Source organism: Macrobrachium rosenbergii, chromosome 27 (assembly GCF_040412425.1).
Source record: "Macrobrachium rosenbergii isolate ZJJX-2024 chromosome 27, ASM4041242v1, whole genome shotgun sequence".
NCBI classification, from domain to species: Eukaryota; Metazoa; Arthropoda; class Malacostraca; order Decapoda; family Palaemonidae; genus Macrobrachium; species Macrobrachium rosenbergii.
The window spans coordinates 22,187,066-22,210,011 of NC_089767.1; the positions used below are offsets into that span (position 1 = coordinate 22,187,066).

Sequence of the window (22,946 nt, forward strand, 5' to 3'; positions counted from 1 at the left end):
AGTCTGAACCCTGTCAGATTTAGATCTGACGGGTTCCTGTGGAACTTTCTGCTGTGCAACTGGCACAGAAGGTCTGGTCTGAATGGCAACCTCCTTGGCCAATCCACTACTTTCTCCAGTAGCTCTGGAAACCATGATCTTCCTGGCCACCATGGAGCTATTAGGATCATTGACACACCTTTGTGTGCTCGAAACTTTTTCAGGACTTCTCCCAGCATCCTGAAGGGAGGGAATGCATAAAGGAAGAGACCCGACCAGTCCAGGAGCATGGCATCCACCGCTAATGCTTCTGGGTCTGGAACATGAGAGCAAAAGAGAGGTAGTCTGCGGTTTTCCCTCGTTGCAAACAGGTCTAGCATGGGAGTTCCCAAACCTTCCACAGGCCTTGGCAAACTTTTCTGGTGGAGGGTCCATTCCGTCGGAATGACCTGGAATGACCTGCTGAGGATATCCGCTCTTACGTTGAGAGCTCCCGGGATGAAGCGAGTTACTAGCTCTATGTTCTTGGTTGCCCACAAAAAGCAGGTCTTTTTGCGATCTCGAACAGAGAGAAGGAGTGAGTGCCTCCTTGTTTCTTCACGCACGCCAGAGCTGTGGAGTTGTCCGAGTGCACTACTATCTTTTTGTTTTCCACCAGAAGCATGAAATGTTCCAAGGCTAGATGTATTGCCTTCAACTCTTTCACATTTATGTGCCAGTCCCGTTGGGATGAAGACCAATTGCCTGACACTTGAAGATCCCCCAATGTTGCTCCCCAACCCTCGTCTGAAGCGTCGGAGAACAACATCAGGTCTGGGTTCCTCTGTCTCAGCGACAAACCTCGATCTAGTTTGTTCCTGTCGTTCCACCATGACAGGTCTTGCTTTACTCGAGTGGATAGAGGAAAAACAAACGAATCCGTATCTTTCTTTCTGTTCTAGGTCTGCTGTAGGAAGAACTGAAGAGGTCTCATGTGTAGCCTCCCCAGACTGACGAACATCTCTAGCGATGAGAGGGTGCCTAAAAGGCTCATCCATTCCTTGGCAGAACAAGTCTTGGCTGCCATCAGGTATCTCACTTTCAGCAGGCATTTCTCGATCCTTTGTGACGTCGGAAAAACCTGAAAAGAACTGAGTTCATCCGAACTCCCAAATAAGTCAAGTCTTGAGATGGGGAGAGTTGTGACTTTGGAAGATTTACTATGAGTCCCAATTAATCGGTAAGAGAAAGGGTCCTTTGTAGGTCCTTCATGCATTGGCCTTTTGACGGAGACCGGATCAGCCAGTCGTCGAGGTAAAGGGAAATGTGAATTCCCTCTAAATGAAGCCATTTCGCAATTGAAGCCAACGTTCTTGTGAAAACTTGTGGGGCTGTTGATAGGCCGAAGCAAAGAGCCCTGAAGGAAAAGTCCTGCCTCTGAACACAAACCGTAGGAATTTCCTTGATCTCGGATGGATAGGTACATGAAAGTATGCGTCCTGGAGATCGAGGGACACCATCCAGTCTCCTTCCTTCAGGGAACTGATAACCGACTGTGTGGTTTCCATCTTGAATGGTGTTTGAAGCACAAATTTGTTCAGGGCGCTTACGTCGAGGACTGGTCTCCATCCTCCTGACGATTTTGGAACCAGAAACAGACGGTTGTAGAACCCTGGAGATGACGGTTCGAGGACTGCTTCTATGGCTCCCTTTCGAAGGAGGGAAGTAACTTCCTCCTCCAACACCACAAGTTTCTCTGAGTCCCTGGATGATACGTTGAAGTCTACTGGCGAAGACTTTAAAGGAGGACTCTCTGAGAAGGGAATGGTGTAGCCTTCTCTCAGAACGTTGATCACCCAGGGTTCTGCTCCTTGGCCTCCCAAACTTGCCAGAACGACTTGAGTCTGGCTCCGACCGTCACATGAAGGACCTTGAACTCATCGGTTGGTACCCCCTAGCTTTCTGGGGATGAGAAGAGAATTTTCCTCTTCCTCTAGCACGGGAAAAGGGCCGAGAAGGAGTACCCGAGAAGGCCTAGAGGATACAGGGAAAGAAGGCTTGGATACTACTGGAGAAGTCGAAAACCTGGGTCTTTTTCAAGAATGAGCCAGTAGGTCTTGAGTACACTTCACGAGAGAGCCTCAAATTTCCCTAACTAACGTGGCGGGAAAAAGGGATTCCTTAAACAAAGGAGCAAAAAGAAGAGCAGATTTCTGGTTCCTGGAGACTCCTCTCGCGACAAACGAAATCCAATGTGCTCTCTTCTTCAAAATGCCAGTAGCAGTCACTGAGGCAATTTCTGACGTTCCGTCCGTGATGGCCTTGTCCAGGCAGGCCAAAATAGCATCAAGATCCGTAGCAGACTTGGGGGGAAGATCACAGACTTTCACTATCCTGCTCAAGGCTCCTATAGACCAGTCAATAAAAGAAAAGATCTCCAAGATCCTATAGGAACTCTTCACCAGATGGTCAATTTCCGAAGACGAGAAGCCGACTTTGGAAGAAGAAAAAGCTGAGCGACGGGCAGAATCCACAAGGCTGGAGAAATCCCCTTGAGAGGAGGCAGAGTCTCCCAAGGAAAAGACTTCCCCAGTCTCATACCACGAACGAGACTTAAAAGACAGTTGAGAGGGGGGAAAACAGAAAGATGTTTTACCCTGAGATCTTTTCTTGCTCAACCATCCTTCTTGCCTTCGGAGAGCTCTTTTTCACTAAACAGACAGGACCAGCTTCAGAAATCTAGAGGAAGGAGGTTTAAAATCCTTGGCAAACTGCGTAGTTGGAGACGAAGGGAAGCTGGAGCAAAGTCTTCTTGAAAATGTTCTTCAAAAAGTTGTAGAGATGCTTAAAGTTGGACGTAGGAGCAGACGGAACATCATCTACTTCCAAAACATCGGAAACTGGGGAGAGAATCTCTGAAGCAGTTGGAGCACCGCGATAAAAACGTCTCCGGGAGCCAAACTTGCGTTATCCTCTTGAGTGTCGCGAACGTCACCGGGCGCCAAGTGCCCGACCCGTGTCAAGCGTATCCGAAACATGAGCTTGAGAGGAGTCAGGAGCCTTAGAGGATCCGAGAGCCAAAGAGGCGCCAAAAACCAAGGTAGCGCCAGAAGCGCAAACATTGTGCGCCTTGGAAACGTGTTGTGGAGAGGCGCCAAGCGCCAAAGTAGCGTCGTGAGTGCGGCTGGTGTGGGCGGAAGTGGCGCCAGGAGCGCGATCGGAAGCGGAGCCAGGCGCGCGAGCGGAAGCGGCGCCAGGTGCGTGAGCGGGAGCAGAGACCGGAGCCTCAGATGCAGAAGGATCCTGAAGTGCTGGTGCTTTAAAACCTTCGAAAAGTCTCAAAATCTTGTCCAATTTGTCCTCTTGCGAAAGGGGGGCAGGAACCGGAGGCATAAAAGCCGACTTGGGATCCAACAGGAAGGAAGCCGCTACTTGCATGCTAACAGGAGGATCCGGCGCCGCACGATCTGTAGAACGTACATCCGGACTGCCTGAAGAAGAAGAGATCTCTGGGCTGTCCCAAAAGCTACAAGACGGAAGAGGAGAACGTGCGAAAGTTTCTTGATAGGAACTTGACTTGGAGAGGAAGCTCTGCGTCTCTTCAGCGCCTACTAGACTCTGACTGCTTCCAACTCCTCCTCGACGAAACAGAAGCACAAGAAGACACTTCCGCATCGCTTTTACTATGGCGAGCTGCAACAGCCTGGGACGCAACAGGACTGTTAGAGGGAGCAACTGCTCGTGAGCAGACCCCACTCGCCTCCCTTCGGCTTTGGCATGTCTTCTCCCTGAGCCCTGGGAGCCGGACAGAGGCCTAGGCCTAGGAGAGCGAGGGGACGAACAGTCACCTCCTCCACAACACTATCACTCGCAACACTTCGATGTCTAGACATCGCACTCACATCCTGGCCAATCTTCTCTATCGCAGAGAAAAGACCCGAAATCTTACCATCAAATTCTGCCCGAAGGTCTGACACGGTAGTGGGTTCGGAAACAACAGGTTCCGGGGCAGGAATAGGAACAGGAGGGGTAACAGGAACAGAACAAGAGGCAATACTACTCCTACTCTGGGAGGAACTTCTGGCCGAAGCCTTACGTGCCAGATCTTTACTTAATTTTGCCTGATATTTAGCCAACTTTTGCCAATCAAGCACAGACAAAGACGAACATTCATCACATCTATCCAGATTCGTGCACAATTTCCCTCTACAGTTAGAGCAAGAAGAGTGAGGGTCTATGTTAGACCGAGACATTCGAGTTTTACAACCTCCCCCCACAATATCTAATTTGAGATCCTGAATCAGACATAACTAGAAAAAATCTCAACCAAAGCCAAAAAAACCAGCCAGAACCGTCAACAAAAGTGGGTACTTCACCAAAGAAAAAACGAAAAGCACCGATGAATTTCCTGAAGAGGAGCAGACGACTAGTCGCCGGCCCCGACAGAGAAAATATGATTAGTTGTTGATGGAAATGGATCCAGGTACCCCGGTAGAGGGCGGGGGAGTCGTATCACCTGACCATATATTAGCGGGACCGCCAGTTTTGAATTTTCTGTCGAGATCGAGAATTACAGCTATATGTAAACAACAGGTAAGTTCATGTATAAAAAATACAATTACAGCTACAAGTAATCCTACAGTCAGCCCACACATGTGCAATACCACCAACTGATTTGTGCTTTCAATACAACAGGGACTGAAGTATATGGGAGAAAGTTGTGAGCTGTGAAACATAAGGGTTAAAAATAATGGGTCTGTGGTAAAATAAATTATTATGTTTGATTACCCCTTTCAAACCCACTATAACTGTCATTTTCCCAATTCTCTATTAATCTATATAAATTCTCAGGTGACAAAATTACTCCATGAGAATATTTTGGGCAACTAAACAAATATTTATTTTAGACTATCCATTATTACAACTTAATGGCACTTTCTTTGACCTGTTTGGGCAGGGGTCAAGCCAGAATTTGAGGGCTAATATAAAATTTGTTATTAAAACCCATTCTATATTGGATTTAATTTTACAATTTCAAGAAAAAATTCATGCTGAAAATTACAGTCAACATTCTGACATGCAAAATAGCATATATGCATGTGCTTATCAGTATGTACCTGATGACACTACTACTGCTCTGCAGTGAAAAACTGAGAATTAAGAAAAACATTACAGTCTTCTATTTTCATTCCTGACTTTCTTTCTCTACTGCCCAAGACTTCAAAAGATCATTCATTTGTAGTTATTAGTTATTCTTCAAAAAAGAACATTTGTAATCTTACAATATACATGACAGATGAAACTCAGAAGAAGGTCTGTTACACCGTGATGGTTTATGCCACAGTACACCTGACCATAATTACTGACTCTTGTTAGCAACTGCATCTTAATAAGCTAGTCAACTATCCCATATGATTAGTAGTTACTCATGTGTAAAATTAGGGCATGAACACTTCTCCCTTTTCTTTTTAACTATCAATAGCAGCATCTTTCCATTACAGACATTTGTGTTATATGAACGCTAAATAACAGACAATGACGGTTATCAGCCAAACTAAGAGAGAATAAGATACTTTCCCATGGATTATTTATCTAAATGAAACAGCCAGGAATGAGAATTATTTAGCTGTGCACATGTGAGGCAAGATAAAAGTGGATACAACCAAGCAGAGTGAGTATGAGTTAGGTAGATAACAATGTGTATTAATCACTGTGTATTCTACTCATTGAATAACTTTTGATCTATATAATCTCTGTAAGTGGTATTTAAACTGCAGATGCATCACGGTTCCAACATTATTGTTGATTATGTTGAGTACACAATACCTTTGTTTTAAATACACCTTAAAGTTACTGTAGCATCCCAAAAAACTACTGCATACACACCCTTGGTGACTAGTATGGGAGTATTATCACTTCCATACTAAAACCCTACGCAAGGAATAATTAATTTTAGCCATGTGCAATTATATGTACAGTCACTCAAAAATGTTTTGCAACATACTTCAAAACTTTTTGGACAACAGCCTATGATAATGACAGCTGGCACTATCTGGCAACTCCATCGTAAGCACATGTAAGCGCATAAAACAAGCACAGACATGACTGGTGTGTCAGAGAAATTACCTCCTGTTTCCCTTCAACCAGTTTCTATTTCTCTCTATCATTATTATAATTCCTTTATTTCTCTCTTCATCATTATTATAATTCCTTTATTTAATCATTTATTCTCTCTCTCTCTCTGCCACTAAGTATCCATTGGGTGTTATCTGATTTTCTCCCTATACTTTTCCATTGGGTTATTTATCCATGAAGAAAGTCTCTGAATTTACTCCCATAAGGATTGAATGGATAATCCATGACTAATTATAGTTTTTATTTGACTCTTTTACCCTATCATCATGAGCAAAATTTTTCAAAATGTTTTGTTATTTTTGTAATATGGATTTTTCATTCACCATCCTTTTTAATATTGTTAATCATATGATTAATAATCAAAATCAAATAGGAAAAGCACATTTCCTTGTTTATATAAGACGAGTGAATTATTGTTAGGTGAACGAAAGCTTCTGAAACAGTTGAAACATTTTTGAGTGACTGTACAGTACAAAATGTAGTGTACTTGATACAACTACGAGCTACCATCTTACAATTGTACTTTGTCCACTGTTTAGTTGCAGCTCAACCCACTTAAAAATGGTTACTTTCTGCAGTGTACCATACAAAGAACGCAGATAACAGTACTAAAAGTCCTTTGCAGTGTCCCTTTAGTCCTAACTGCAACGTTTTTGGTCTTTTACTTCTCATATGTTCCATCTGGTCTCTTCCCAACTTGATGTCTACCTTCTTTAACTTTGCTGTAATTTTCAACTTGTTCAAGAATGAATCTTTTGAGAGAGCCATTAATCTAAAACTGTACATCAGGGGTTTTATTGCACTTCATTGTAACCAAAAGGTTGAAGCTTCATGCGGTTTTAAGAGGGGAGTTCAGTGCAAAACCGTATCTCATGAAGACCTCAAACCTTCTAGAGGTACTATTGGGCACTTTCTGCTATTGGACAATCCCAGCCTCAGAGTTTGTTACTGTGATGTCCTATTGTACTAAAAGGTGGCAATGGGGGCTTTTTCTTCCACAAATAATCTAATTCATTAAGCCAACATTGATGACCCAATACAGCAAGTAATTAAGCTGCATAACTAGGGAAATAGAAGGATCATACCTTGAATTTCCTTCACATTCACATCCAAATGCAAAATAAAAAATTAGAGGATTCTTTATTTGGGGCTACAGCAAGTTGGAATTATCCATCTCCAGAGCAGCAAGCAAATCTAAAATACAGTCTCAGTGATGTAACCCAATATTTACATTGCATAAATTATGGGCAATTTTTCATTCCATTCCACATTTTGCAAAAATGCAAGTTCCATAAGCAATACAAATTATAAATTCATCTTAACATTTACAAAATTGGATAACCTTAATCTAATAAATTGTTCACACTGGAGTCTAAAACGTGTATTAAGGGGAAAATTTAGATGTCATTATGTTTACATTCAGAATATAACTAAAGGTATGATTCTTTATACAATAAATACCAAAAAAGCCATGACAATATAAAAATCTTGCATGGTAAGCATATTTATTCATGTACAGTACAGTACTTCAAAATCTTTGTTTTAAAACATGCTCAACTTTCCCATAGAGATGTGAGGGATGTGTAAAGGAGAACTGTGGAGGCAAAGCTTAAAAAGTTCATGCTTGCTGTTCTCAAAGGAGGCACTGACCTGCCACCAGCTGCATTGAAATCTCTAAGTAATTTCTCTTCAATTTCTTTTTCGCGAGATGCTGTATCCACAGGCCTGGCATCGCCGAAAATCCCACCACCAGCACCACCAGAACTTTCCCTATAAATTACCAATACACCTGCCCTTTACTCAAATGCTATTTTCATCTTGCAAACTCCGTAAGAATGACCATAACACCAATACCAGAGAGAAAGAGAATCATTTTTCTCATTTCTTATCCAGTTAATCAGTGCCAATACAGATAACTTTATGTTTAGATGCTGCTGTACTCACCGCTTTGGAGCTGGTTCTTTAGCTTGCAATTTCTTCTCAATCTGCAATTCTCGAGATGCTGTATCAACTGGCTTGGCATCACCGAATATACTACCTCCACCTCCACCTCCACCTCCACCTCCACCACCTCCACCTCCAGTGCTTTCTTTTTTCTCATCACTCACAGGAGCTGAACGAGGCTTTAGCTTCAACCTATGCAGAAATTGGAAATTTTAAAGTTTTTATTTAATGTTAATACAAAATGTTAGAAGAAAATGAGAAAAGGATCAATTTTGCACTAGCTTCAAGAGCATTATTACTTACTTTGGTCGTTCCCTTGGACCTGCATCTTCACCACCTCTAGAATAACTTTGATCATCTCTGTCTCGTCTCCAAGGATCGTCACGGAAACCACCTCCTCCACCTCGTCGATCATCATCATATCGATTCCCACCACCATATCGACCTAAATTTATACAGCATTCTTTAAAATATGAATGGGTTCTCAGAACAGAAGTTTTAATATTTGGTGGCACAAACACCAGTCCTCATAATAAAATGAATACCTTACACACAGTCTAGCTTATAAACAAATAAAAAAACACACCCTCTCTACCTTTTAAGCTATAAAAAATAAAGATTTATGTATTTCCCATTTATAAAACAAACACTCCTATACAATAAATTTGAAATTTCCTCATTTCAATATCCCACAACATATAATCTATTATAATGTACAGCCATTCCAATCCAAGCATGGTACTGCACCTGTAATTCAAAGCTATCCAGACAGATTAACCCTTTAACGCCAACTGGACGTATTTTACGTCAACAAAAGTTGTCTGTCGGGTGCCAAGTGGACATAAAATAAGTCGACTACAAAAAGTTTTTTTAAATATTTGCGGAAAAATACTTAGCCTCGTTTGCGAAAAATTTTAAATCGCGCCTTGAGGGATGCTGGGAGTTCACGGATCACGCTGTTGTTTTGTTTACAAGCGTGACCCAGCTGCGCATGCACGAATTTCTTTCTTATCCCAAAAGAAAGCATCAGCTAACTGCTGAAAAACTCAGAAATTCTTTAGTCACTTTGTCGTAATTTTTGCACCGTTTTCTGTTAGCCTTTACATAAAGTTTTATATATGAAAATGTGCACTATTTCATATAGAATACAACAAAAAATAACTCATGGTTGTAGCTTTTATCAATTTTGACATATTTTCATATAAATCACGATAAGTGCCAAAATTTCAACCTTCGGTCAACTTTGACTCGACCGAAATGGTCGAAAAATGCAATTGTATGCTAAAACTCTTACATTCTAGTAATATTCAATCATTTACCTTCATTTTGCAACAAATGAGAAGTCTCTAGCACAATATTTCGATTTATGGTGAAGTTTTGAAAAAAACTGTTTCCTTACGTCCGCTCTAACTTTGCTGAAAATCTCAGAAATTCTTTAGTCACTTTGTTGTAATTTTTGCACCGTTTTGTATTAGCCGTTACATAAAGTTTTATATATGAAAAAGTGTGCAGCTTCATGTAGAATACAACAAATAATAACTCATGGTTGTACCTTTTATCGATTTTGACATATTTTCATACAAATCATGATAAGTGCCAAAATTTCAACCTTCGGTCAACTTTGACTCGACTGAAATGGTAGAAAAATGCAATTATAAGCTAAAACTCTTACATTCTAGTAATATTCAATCAGTTACCTTCATTTTGCAACAAGCGAGAAGTCTCTAGCACAATATTTCGATTTATGGTGAATTTTTGAAAAAAACTTTTTCCTTACGTCCGAGCTAACTCTGCTGAAAATCTTTTAAGAGCCTCACGCTGTCTCTTCCAAACACATGTGTGTTCGTGTATTCATCATCCATCAGAGTGGACAAGACAACAAGAGCATCTCGTTTTCTTTCTCTAAAGGAACGCAATTTCAACCATACAATATTTCCGTCTGTTTCTCCCTAACCATTGTTGTCTTGATGTATGTACAATCACCACTACTTGCATTGCCATGCAAGCATTCTAATCATGTACTCATAATGTTCCAACGAATCTTCTGTATCAAACTGTGTGTATGTTTCTGTTTGAGAAGACGCCAAACATCTCGCCACTCCAATGGACGATGAACACACGAACACACACGTGTTTGGAAGAGGCGGCATCAGGCTCTTACAATCTCAGAAAGTCTTTAGTCACTTTGTCATAATTTTTGCACAGTTTTATATTAGCTGTTACATAAAGTTTTATATATGAAAATGTGCACAATTTCATGTAGAATACAACAAAAAATAAATCATGGTTGTAGCTTTCATCAATTTTGACATATCTTCATAGAAATCCCGATAAGTGCCAAAATTTCAACCTTCGGTCAACTTTGACTCGACCGAAATGGTTGAAAAAATGCAATTGTAAGCTAAAACTCTTACATTCTAGTAATATTCAATCATTTACCTTCATTTTGCAACAAACGAAAAGTCACTAACACAATATTTCGATTTATGGTGAATTTTTTAAAAACTTTTTCCTTACGTCTGTGCGCGCTAACTGCTGAAAATCTCAGGAATTCTTTAGTCACTTTGTCGTAATTTTTGCACCATTGTATATTAGCTGTTACATAACGTTTTATATATGAAAATGTGCACAATTTTATGTAGGATACAACAAAAAATGACTCATGGTTGTAGCTTTTATCAGTTTTGAAATAATTTCATATAAATCACGATAACTGCCAAAATTTCAACCTTCGGTCAACTTTGACTCGATCAAAATGGTAAAAAAATGCAATTGTAAGCTAAACCTCTTATATTCTAGTAATATTCAATCATTTACCTTCATTTTGCAACAAACAAGAAGTCTCTAGCACAATATTTCGATTTATGGTGAATTTTTGAAAAAAACTTTTTCCTTACATCTGCACGCGCTAACTCTGCTGAAAATCTCAGAATTTCTTTAGTAACTTTGTTGTAATTTTTGCACCATTTTATATTAGCCGTTACATAAAGTTTTATATATGACAATGTGTGCAATTTCATGTAAAATACAAAAAAAAATAACTCATGGTTGTAGCTTTTATCAGTTTTGAAATATTTTCATAAAAATCACGATAAGTGCCAAAATTTCAACCTTCAGTCAACTTTGACTCGACCAAAATGGTCGAAAAATGCAATTGTAAGCTAAAACTCTAACATTCTAGTAATATTCAATCATTTACCTTCATTTTGCAACACACGGGAAGTCTAACACAATATTTCGATTTATGGTGAATTTTTGAAAAAACTTTTTTTCACGTCCGCGTGTTATGAATTCATGCATCATTTTGTGATAATATTTTCTCTGTGTTGCTTTGATCGTTTTACAATTTGTTATATACCAAAATCATCGCAATTTAGTGTACACTACAACGAAAAAAAAATAGCTCATTACCTTTAACCGTTTTGCTCACAGCACGATTTGTATACAATTATATATGAAATTTTTTTTTGCGCTGTCATATATTCCAATATTTATATATGATATATTTTTCATTTCTGATGGTTGCATACAAAACTTCAGGCAATGAGAAAAAAAGGAGCCAAAAATGAACTCTTAATCTTAAAAACTAAGCATGCTGTGATTTTTTTAAAAAACTTTCTTTCCGCTTCGGCGCTAACTCCCAAACCCCGCCGGCATACGGCAGACACTTTTGTAAATAGAGGCTAGGCGTTTAAGGGTTAATGGAACTGTATCTACTCTCAGAAAATGTGCATAGGGAGGAAGTGCGTAATCACACTGTGAGAAAATATCTTCACTATACTACAATTGCAAGGTTCCATTCAATTCAAGGGGTTATGGCATGGTCATATCAAGAATTCAGTTACTGTACACTGTACAGTAAACCCCCCCGTATTTGTGGGATAGCTAAAATCCGCAAATACTTAAAACCCCTCTAAAAACACTTAGAACTGCTTATTTTGATAGTTTAAACAAGAAAAACCCTCTAGCAATGCTCATACCTGAGTATTTTAATAGTTTTATCACAAAAAGTGCATTTAGTCATGAATTAGTGAATATTTCTCAGTGAAAAATACCGTGAATGGACAAATTTTCCGCAAATAATGGGTAGATACGCTCCACAGACAAATCCACGAATACGTGAGTCCGCGAATATGGGGGGTTTACTGTATGGTGAAATATTTAAACAGATTTAAGAATTTCCAATTCGCATTCATTGCATATAGTGAGTGTGCCAATAGTTTGGGGTGTACACTTACTGTTGACATCCATTAGTTTCTATTGACACTCCGAACTAAATGTTACCTTCCATCTCCAACCAATTTTTTCATCAGAAATCTGTAATAAGGCTAAACAGTAAAGCCTTTTCTAGTTTTTATATAATCAAATTTTTATTTTGTTGTAAACTGGTACTTCTAAATACAGTTTGTGCAGGTAATTTACCTAAAGGTTTACATGCATTTGTTTCTTCTGCATTTCACAGTTAGAGAACCATTTTATCCTTCATTACAATAAAAATGATTCAAGACTAAAAAACTTTAATTTACAAAATGTGATACAGTACAGGTTGGCCATCACTAATCTGGCATCATTGGGACCTAGAGGGTGCCGGATTAGCCACTTTGCCGGATTAACCATTTATTAAGCTAGAATACACGAAACACAGTAGCTAAGCACCTCATCCTAGAATTAAAATATCCCATAAACCAGTACAAGTTGGTTAATAAAGAAAAGACAATTATCAAATACAGGTAGTGCTCGAGTTACGATAATTCGACTTACGATATTTCGAGTTTACGATGAGGTTAGCAATTAATACCGATACGAAAATATTTAGGAAATATTTTTAGATTTCGTGCAGGCGCAGGCAGCGAGAGAGACCAACTTCTTTTCCTCCATCTCTTTATTCCATCTGCTAGTTAAAAAGGTAAAATAGAATGATGAAAGTATTGTTAGTAACGTTATACTCTTGCGTAAATGCGTACAGCCATAAACAACCGAACGGGAAACTGTTGTTTTGCTAATAATCGTCCCAGATAACAACTGTTATGCTTGTATTTCAACCATCGTACGGTTAAACAATTACTGTACAGTAGTTATGTTACAAATGACGTTAAGTAGAGTACAATAGGACTGATATATTTTTTACACTACTGTATACCCTCATTCGCTTTGGAGGAAAGATCGGCAAGGAAATATACTGCTGCAGTAACTTTATGCTGCAATTTGTAGCTGAAGCTGAGGAAGCATTGTTCAAGCTGCTAATGACTATAGATTATCGTGCATCGGCAACATGGATGAAACTCAACCGTAAATAAAATTGGAGAGAATGTATTTTAATCAAAACTACTGGGCATGAAAGAATACAAATTACTGCTGTTTTCACGCCGATAAAAGATAAATACGTAAAGCTCGTATGATGATGAAATCAAGAGAAAATAGCGAACGGAATCTTGATTTTTTTCTTACACAAAACAAACATGCCCCCAAAACGGCCAGCCGCGATTCCCGCGAACGTCACATATTAACGAAAAAAATAGCTAAATTAATTTCACAACGAAATGTATTTAAGTTATATTTCGATTTAAAAACATTTCGTATAACGAAAAATATCCTTGTCCCAAATAAAAAAAAAGTATCTATTCATTTACGCTTACTGGAAGCAAGAAAAGCTCTGAACTGAGTTAAATGTGGCGAAATAAACACTGTGTTATCAATTCCAAAAACAAAACACTGATCGCAATTTATATTAAAAAAGCAATATGAGAATATACGCAATTGAATACAATGTAGTAAAGCATAACTTGTTAATAGATCCATGTGAATAGAGTTTAGTATAATCTAGGCTAGGCCACCGTATATGTAGCCTATATGATATACCAAAGCGTAGGCTAAAAGACAATAATAAATGTAAAAAATGGAACAGCAAAAGCATGCCTGTGTTTACAAACACCTCCAGTTTGTTGAGGCAGCACACTGCGCCACCAAATCGAAGCGAGTTAGCGCAGCGACCCGGGAAATTTGAAAATTAGTGCGGAAACAAATTACTGTAGCCGAAATTTGTGCCGGATTACTGATTGTTCCGGACTACTGATTGCCGGATTAGTGATGGTCAACCTTGCATTTCATTTCTTATTGTAATAAAGATGCTAAGAGTAGTGACCAATGAAAGAGAAAAAAAGTATACAATAATTTGTATCTCTAACAGCTAGTTCTGAGAACAGGATTCATTAAAAAAAATTATCTGAGCTGGTGCTGCTGCCATACCCCTGCATAATAAAAATTTGTCAGGTATTTAGCTTGTACTGATCTAATTTTTTTCCTAAAGTCTCTTGCATGCATATTATTTCATGTCAAATGCACGGCAGATAGGAAGGAGGCCATACTTGTAAAGTGAGTTACAAACTCATGGTCCTGCTAATTCCTCACAGCTCTTGGATTAGACGAGACAAATACTGAAATATACAGCTGTTTGAGAAACCATGATCCACTGATGCATGGACAGTATAGTACTACTACTTCTGCCTCCTACTTTACACTCATTCCCTTTGGTCTCTTCTTGCCTATCTGTTCAACATGCACTTTTTACAGCTCTAATATTCACACCAGTTTTCAGAACAAACATTCAGTGACTAAAAATAAGGCATAGTAGTATAGCTAAACTAATTTACAATGAATGAGTTTTGTATAGTTTATTCAAACCACTACTTGACAACACTCAAATATAAAGAATGAATAACATGCAGTTACCATAATGACAGTTTGCAATACTAAGCTGAAGATGCATTTATATATGCTATTATTATTATTGTTATTATTATTATTATTATTACAGTCACAGCCCTACTTATGAACATTCAAGTTACAAACATAGAGTGTCATAAGTTCAAATTTTGCTCTGCACACCAGTTCTGCTAGTAAGAGTTTTTGCAAAGAACAGAACATGAGGGAGAAGAACCTGTTCCTTTAACCACTTCCCTGATTATCCTGAGTATTTTCGTGATTAACTAACATGTGTTCTTCTTACAATCACGAGAATACTTGTTCGTACTCGTAAAATATTCTTACTTACAGTATTTCTGTCTTCCCGATTTAACTCGTTCTTTGATGAATTTCCATTATCTATACTTCCTCTCCCCATAGGAAATGCTTAGTATGTTTTGTCAATAGATGGTGGTGTGCACTGTTTACTTTGTGGCCTTCAATGTCAGATGCTGCTCCTGCGAAATTCTCTCCAAGTTCTTAACTTTCAAAGCATGGAAAAAAATACTATATTTTGAAAGTTGTATGAATCTAAATTTTATTTTCCTCTTTTTACCTTTCTAGCATTATTATTAATATATGTATTATTATTCAGATGGTGAAACCTATTCATATGGAACAAGCCCACAAGGGCCATTGACTTGGAATTCAAGCTTCCAAAGAATATGGTGTTCATTAGGCGGAAGTAAGAGGAGCATCCAAAGTAATTCTTTATAATACTGCACGATTTAAAAATACAGTGAAAATAGTATAATCTATGACTCCCGAGCTTAGTCAGAAATGTAAAGATAAAAAAAAATGATGCACTACATATTAAAAACCAACTTATGAACAATTCAAGATACGAACGGCCATCCAGAACGTAACTTGTTCTTAAGTTGAGTAGTGACTGTATATAGTAGTTTAACAAGATTACTGTTGCATTTCTGCACCATCAAAGACTAACCTGAATTGGCTTGTTCTGAAATAAGCTGTGAAAATGGGAGTAAGGACCTTATGTTGGTAGAGACAAAAGGGAACAGATGAAAAGAAAGAAATGCATTCACGCAGACACCTATGAATAAAAATTGAAAAAGAAAGGTATCGTGAAAGGTCGACATACCTCGATCTCTGTCACCATAACGGTCTCTTTCTCTGTCGCCATACCTATCCCATTCTCTATCACCATATCTATCTCTCTCTCCATATCTGTCTCGATACCCTGAATAAATAAAGAGAATATTTCACTCTACTATAAGAAAACTTTACATAATATAAGAAACTGCAGTTTGCACTTTAACAAAAGACATAATTATAAGAGAAATATAATCATGCATAAGAAAACTGTTAAAAGGCATTTACAAAAAGCATTATATGCCAGAAGTCTTCAATCTCCCAAATGCTAAAATTGCATTTATGTAGTTTTACCTTTTTTTTCCCCATTAATTTATTTCTCAATCAGTGTACAAATCACACGTATGCAACCTAAATAAAACAAAAGGAAGCTTCCAATGTGATTCACAATTGAATGTACTTTTCATAAGTTACAACCAACATTTGTAAGTGATGCCTTTGTTGTTATAGCAGCAAAAGAGCAACACAAAAATACTTTTTCACAATGATTTTTATTAAAATATTTTGCTCTTGTACTGTATCACAATTATTTTTATTAAAATATTTTGCTCTTGTACTGTATAGTCATTTTTTCTCTCTTTTATACAACCAGCATTTTTTGGGAGTTAAATTATCCAGGTCATTCCTTTTCACATATTGTCATTTAACCCTCACTGCCAGCTGTACCCAACATTTTTGTTCAAGTTTTTAAAGAGAGAATAAAACTGCTTAAAACCCATTTGTCATTTCATTAGTGAAAGATGTAGTCAATAATGGCTTAAGGACTATAAGTCATGCTACATAATACAGTATACTTATGATAAATCGAATGAATACCATAAATGTTTTAGGCAATGCTAATAGTGACCATCTCTTGAAGAGTAAGTGATTAAATTCTGTTTAGCCCTATGTCATACTTCATTCTGACTGCCAAAAGTAAGTTTCATTTCCTATGACTGAGCAACAAAATACAAATTCATTGAGTTAAAAAAAAGAAAGTAATGTCTTTTCTTAAATTTACTAACTACACTATATGAGTAATAAGTGAACTAATATATTTATGTGCTGTTATGCAAGCTCTGAAAAATCTTTAAGGGCAAAGTTTAATGTACTTGTGCTTTCATAAACTTTCCTTTCCCAGTTTTTTCTATGACAAATTATTATCCTTTCAGTGTTCTTGTAGCTTTAAACAATATGTACCCTACTACAGTTCTAAGACTTTTCAGGAAATTCTGCATTTCTTGTATATAATAAATGTTAATTCACATAATGCAGTCTACTTTTCTGTAACCTTTGTGTTTTTATATTTTCTTATTTCACATTCTTACAGTCTGCTTATTCTTTATGTATGTTGTAATACAAATACAATGACTGATTTTATATATATCAAAAGCAAATGAATGTAACATAACATTTTACTAACATTGTTCATGCTGTAAAAATATACATAATAATTTGAGATATAATCTACTAATATTTTACTTACATTCTGTGTTCTTAAAAATATGAATGTTAGATATGTTAAGCTTTAGAGATATATTATCTGAAAAGCAGTTAAAACGACAAAATTTGCACCTCTAATTCTTTAAGAAATATACAAATACAGTGGAATCCAATCACACAGCAAGGGTTGAGAGAGTTTCATTTAAGGCTGTCACAGTAAAATACCCAAGCAAAAGATTTTTGGCACCTTCATACATCTCCTTCCTCTTTGAAATGTTATCAATATAGTGAAGGCATATTTCCAAAGACACAGTGAGCTGGAGAAACTGACTGTTAACACTCCAGAAACAGCAACTGGCTGCTGTTCAGTTGCAAATGGCCCAACTTTACAAGTATTGTCTATGGTTGCAAATAGGCCTACCGACATTCAGCAATAACGTTTACCGTGCACATCCAATGTCTTTCATGAGTCTATTAGTCAATTATAGCTGTCTGGAGTTAATCCAAAGGAACCCTGGTGTCTATGTAGGAACTCCAGACAGTTTGTACAATTCCCTCTATTAATATCCATCTCAGCAGTGTCGTCAGTCATCTAAGCTCTAAAAGTTACTAAACATCTCTTACAAAAGAGACTATTGTCATTAGTGTGTCAGTACTCTCAGTGGTATATATTTTTGTGGAAGATGGTTGTCATGTACTGTAAAGTCTACCAGTGACCATGCAGTTTTCTTCTTGATGCAAGAGAACAATCAACCAAAAGCATCATTTCACCATTTGAGTTCTGTCACTGTTATCCAAATACCAGATCACATTAAGTATCCTGTAAGCTAGTTCTTCCCATGCCTTGTGTTAACAAGAAATCTATGTTATTAGTTGAGGCCAATGGATAGTTTCAGGAAAAATGTAAATGCTTCATGAGTAAAGCATGGGCCAAACCAAGTAAAGGTTTCATCTAACCTCTAAAGTACATATTTACCCTTTCACAGAGCATGACTGAATAGGCCTTGAGGAGAAATAATGATACTGTACTAGCCTTAATTTTTCCTCAACACCCCAGGAGTTACCAGAAAACAGGGATCTCTGCTTTAGGTGGTCACCTGAGCTTACAGAATATACCACATGAAAGGCATTTTTCCTAAAACTGTATTCACTTGGCTGAAAATTTGTTACTTTCCACTTAAGCACTTAGGAATCATTTAGTTAACATTTTCTCAAATACTTATTAATAAAACTCAATGAACAATGCCTAAAAAATATTCTCTGGGCATAAACTAATTCTAGAAGTTTATGTTGAAAATTAGTTGAAAATTAGGAGTAACTTTCAATATTTTACTAAATCCACCCATTTCTTTTCTGTTCCCTCTAGAAACAAATGTTGATTCATCATATTACTTACATGAACATGTTATCACATGGACAACATTTTGGCTATGGACAAATCTTCAGTGCCTTGATACTTGTTAATTACTGAACATTCAACCTATCCAAATCAACACCTATGACAACCAAAGTTCTAACTCAAATGAATGCCAGGATGGAGTTTTAGTTATAAATCAATGACACCAATTTATATTCTTCCTTCTCTTTTCCACCTAAAATATTCTTAAGGTCTCAAACTCTATCTGGAACTTCTCAACTGAGGAAACAACCTTTAACACCTTGCAAGAAATGAGGTTGGAATGGAGAGTAATTCCACTCACCTCTCACCAAGAGTTGTCAAATTCTATAATTTTCTGATCTTTTTAGAGAAAGAGGAGGATATTTATTCTTATTGTCTCTAAAGACTAGGTTATCTTTATAAGAAAAAGAGCTTTTCAGCATATCATAAGATAAAATCTGCTTGATGAATAAGTGGGATTTGTTACCATGGTTTTTTTATTTCATTAGTAGTGGAGAAAAGAATGATATTAAGCTCAGCCATAATCTATGTTCACTGTTAGTCAAGTGGATATAAAACATGATATATCTATCTAAAAATTATACCACATGCAAACATAACTTTGCTATGAACAACATAGTGAACTATAGTCAATGGGGGACATGCTGTCATCACAAAATGGCATTGGCTTACCAGAACAGTGCCTGGAAGGTTACTAACTATAGTGTTTTGACTTTTACCAGAACAGTGCCTGGAAGGTTACTAATTATAGTGTTTTGACTCAAGAGATACAAATGGTATCAGTGCAATTTAATATATCACCTCCAATTAATGTTAAGACTAAACTACCAAATGGCACAGTGAATACAAAAAGTAATAAAAAATAAAATCATAGCTTGACAACCACAAAAAGAGGTAATGTGCTTTTGAATGGTTAGGCAGTGGGAAAAAAAAAGAGTGGGGAACAGGTTACACCCAACATTCAAAAGGAGGCTGCATAAGACCTTGTAGAAGACCCAACATTGTGGGATCTGGCATCTTGAATATGCCTGTTGGTTTTACCCATAAAATTACATGCTTAAGAGGCTATCAATATGGAAATTTTTCATTTACTGTGCTCTTCTTAAGATTAATCCTTATTGCACTCCTCTTAAGATTAATCTTCACATCAAGATCTACAGCTTTTTCCAATTCTTCTCCAAACCAATATGTTTTACAAACAAGCAGCAAAGTTCTGTTGAAAGAAGCAGTTAATGATGTGCAGTGGTACCAGTTCAGCTAAACATGTCATACTGAACTATTAAATTACAATGGTTTGCAAATTGGAATTTTTGTTTGTTATTTCTCTTACCACTGTACACAGGAGCAGCTACTGCCATATCAATTTCTCCAAGAAAGGATTACACAATTATAGACATCCTTCTCTGGACTCAAGTGTCCCTAATATGAATGATTTGATTTACTGTGTCCCTCCGATAATCTGAGGGGATGAATATAACAACTCTAGAAAGACTGCCTTTGTGATACACATCATATTGAATGTAAGGTCAAATGCAATTTCCAAACATATGCAGACTGCAATGACTGTACAGACTGTCATTCTTTACTATAGGTACTTAATTAAAAAATAAAATTCCTTGACATGCTCTAAATACACTTAACAGTAGAAAAGTACAACATTTTTCATAACTTACTTATTTACAGCAAATTAAACTTTTCATGGTAGACAAATGACAGACTCATGGAAGCATGTCTTTATGGCATTGGTTGAGAAAAATATTGGGTACGAAAGAATTCCAATTAATAAGTATTGTTCGATATGCAATTAATTACTGGCTAACAGCCATATCGAATTGGAGTGCATATGGTGAGAATGAGCATATCAGATACAAACCATGATCTTGCTGTAGTTGCTCAAATATCACTAAGGAGAACGGAGAACACTACAGTGCAAAATTATAGTATGCATGCCATTCAATACTGAGATTTTTCTGACATTTTCTAACCAGTATTTATGGTTAAATAAACCTCAACTTAACTCAAGTAAAACTGCACACTAAGAAAGACTAGACATATCCTTACTGCCAATTTGGATGCATATAAAGACCCTAAGGTTCAGAGGAGCTTGCATAATATGAAAGGAGTTTTCATGGAAAAATAACTACAAAAATGTTTCACAACAAACCCATTAATGTGTTTACAGTACGTCCCAATATAAAAGGGAAGGATTGAGCTGCTAAAGACCTCAAAACTGGTAATCTGAAACCAATAGGATAACCTGAAAGCTCCTTGAGACTGAACTTTTGCATCAGAACATGGGTGGGAGCAGCACTTTTAGAAGACTCAGTGCAGAAAGAGCAAGATGGACACTGAAGGACCTGGCAGGAGTACTTTTGGCCTGGTGCCAGCACAGAAGGACTCCCAACCTCCCCTCCCCTCCCTCCCCAGTGCCTCCAGTGGAAGATAGATCCTCAGTCAAGATCATCAGCCACAGTGAGTCTTCCGATCCTCTATCACCCCACATCCCCCATGGTGAATGATGATGATGATAATGATCATGACAGGATTGGTGGCTGGCAGACACAAGCCAGCAGAAAAAAAGAAAAGAGCCTCTTGTTTGCCTGCTGGACCAAAGCCCAACAATCGTGAATCACCTTGCCTGAAGCCTGAGAAGATATGTCATGTTGTGATTCACAATTTGCGCGTATTGGTGAATCTAGACGTCACAGTAGAGAGTAAAAAATTTCACAGGCCCCGACCATCTTATCTTCCACAATCTGCCATGCAAAATTAAATATAAAGTGGTTTACGGGATTACCTGCCTATTTCAACCCCTCGATGTTCTTAAAGGAGAAAATTTCGGTCCTAATATAAAAGTCTCAAAATATAATCTAATCTGGGACCAGCCTCCCCAAGGGGTACTTACTGACACCCCATGCAGCAGTATGGGCACAAGCTCACCTTCTAATGCAAGTACCAGCCAACTTCCCACCATGAGTGACTGCCAAACCCTGCCGGCCAACCCCACACTGACCCAAATGATCAACTCACTCATTTCCCAACTTCTTGAGTAGCCATGGATACATTAGATATAATTTCGTGGAATATTTTTGGCCTCAAGTGGTATGATCCTCTCTTAAACACGTTCTGCAAATCTTCAAAGGCATCACTGAATTGCAAGAAACACTCCTGAGGCCACACGGCCTTGTCATCTGTGATTCAGTGGATGAAGACTTCAGAGCCTTCTCGACCTCACTGATGCAAGTTACAGATCACACCGTAACCAGTCGCCCAAAAGGGGGCCTATCTTACCTGTGGCACAAATATTTAGACAAATCAGTGAATGTGACAACCTATAAGAGTGATAGATTGCTGGGTCTTCAAGTGACAGTAGGGAACTCTAAGATCCTAATAATTAATGTTTATATATACCCTAGGAAAATAACAATAATTTTGATCAATACTGCAAGATGCTAGGTGTGTGACACAGCATAACTCATGATTCTACTGCTGATCATATTTGTGCAATTGGGAACCTTAACTCTCATCCCACAAAACAATTTTACAACGAACTTACTTGCTTCTGTTAAAATCACGCTCTCCAAATTAACGATGTAATGCTCCTACCCCGCTCTTCCTATACTTATATGCAAAGTAGAACGGTCACAATTACCTCCTGGCTGGACCATTGCATCACATCTCAGCACCTTCATGAATCAATTGTGACCTGCAACATTTGCTACGATCTTGCAACAGGCTATGATCACATCCCTTACAGATGTCATTCAATACCCTATCCCTCCCTACCGTGAGCCACCTAAATGATCGCCTACCTGCTGTTAAATGGGACTTAAAAAACCACCAGAAAACCAGATCATTTAAGGTGACCACGGAAAATAGGCTGCAGTCAATAGTTTAACCGGCAGATGCCTTACTTTGCACTAACCCAAAATGTAGAAATGACCATCACTGGACAGATCTTATAGAATTCTATTCCAATATAACATCAGTTTTGCTTGCCTTCGGATACCTTTAGATTTCATCAAGACAACTCTCATAGAATACCTGACTGGAATGACTTGGTCAAAGATTTGTATACACATTCAAGAGAAATGTTTTTACTGTAGAGGCAAAATGGTAGCCCGAGGGAAGGACATTTTGTATTACTAATGAGACAGGTGAAAGTGCAGTTCAAGCTTGCTCTTAAGCAATGCAGACCAAATGAAAAGCAACTAAGAGCAGATGCAATGTCTAG

General features: G+C 37.9%; 1 protein-coding gene across 10 annotated transcripts in view; it reads right to left on the minus strand.

Moving 5' to 3' along the window:
* The window catches only part of LOC136853489 (eukaryotic translation initiation factor 4B-like), a 93,545-nt gene that overhangs the window by 34,783 nt on the left and 35,816 nt on the right, over positions 1-22,946 (minus strand). For 4 of the 10 annotated variants that reach the window (XM_067129109.1, XM_067129112.1, XM_067129115.1 and 1 more), the window contains 3 exons: positions 15,881-15,979; positions 8,341-8,482; positions 8,038-8,229 (listed from right to left, as the gene is read on the minus strand). In XM_067129109.1, the coding sequence (XP_066985210.1) occupies positions 8,038-8,229; positions 8,341-8,482; positions 15,881-15,979 (433 nt within the window). Of the gene's footprint in view, positions 1-7,743; positions 7,864-8,037; positions 8,230-8,340; positions 8,483-15,880; positions 15,980-22,946 lie in introns of all 10 variants that reach the window. The other 6 variants (XM_067129106.1, XM_067129107.1, XM_067129105.1 and 3 more) reach the window with 3 other exon arrangements.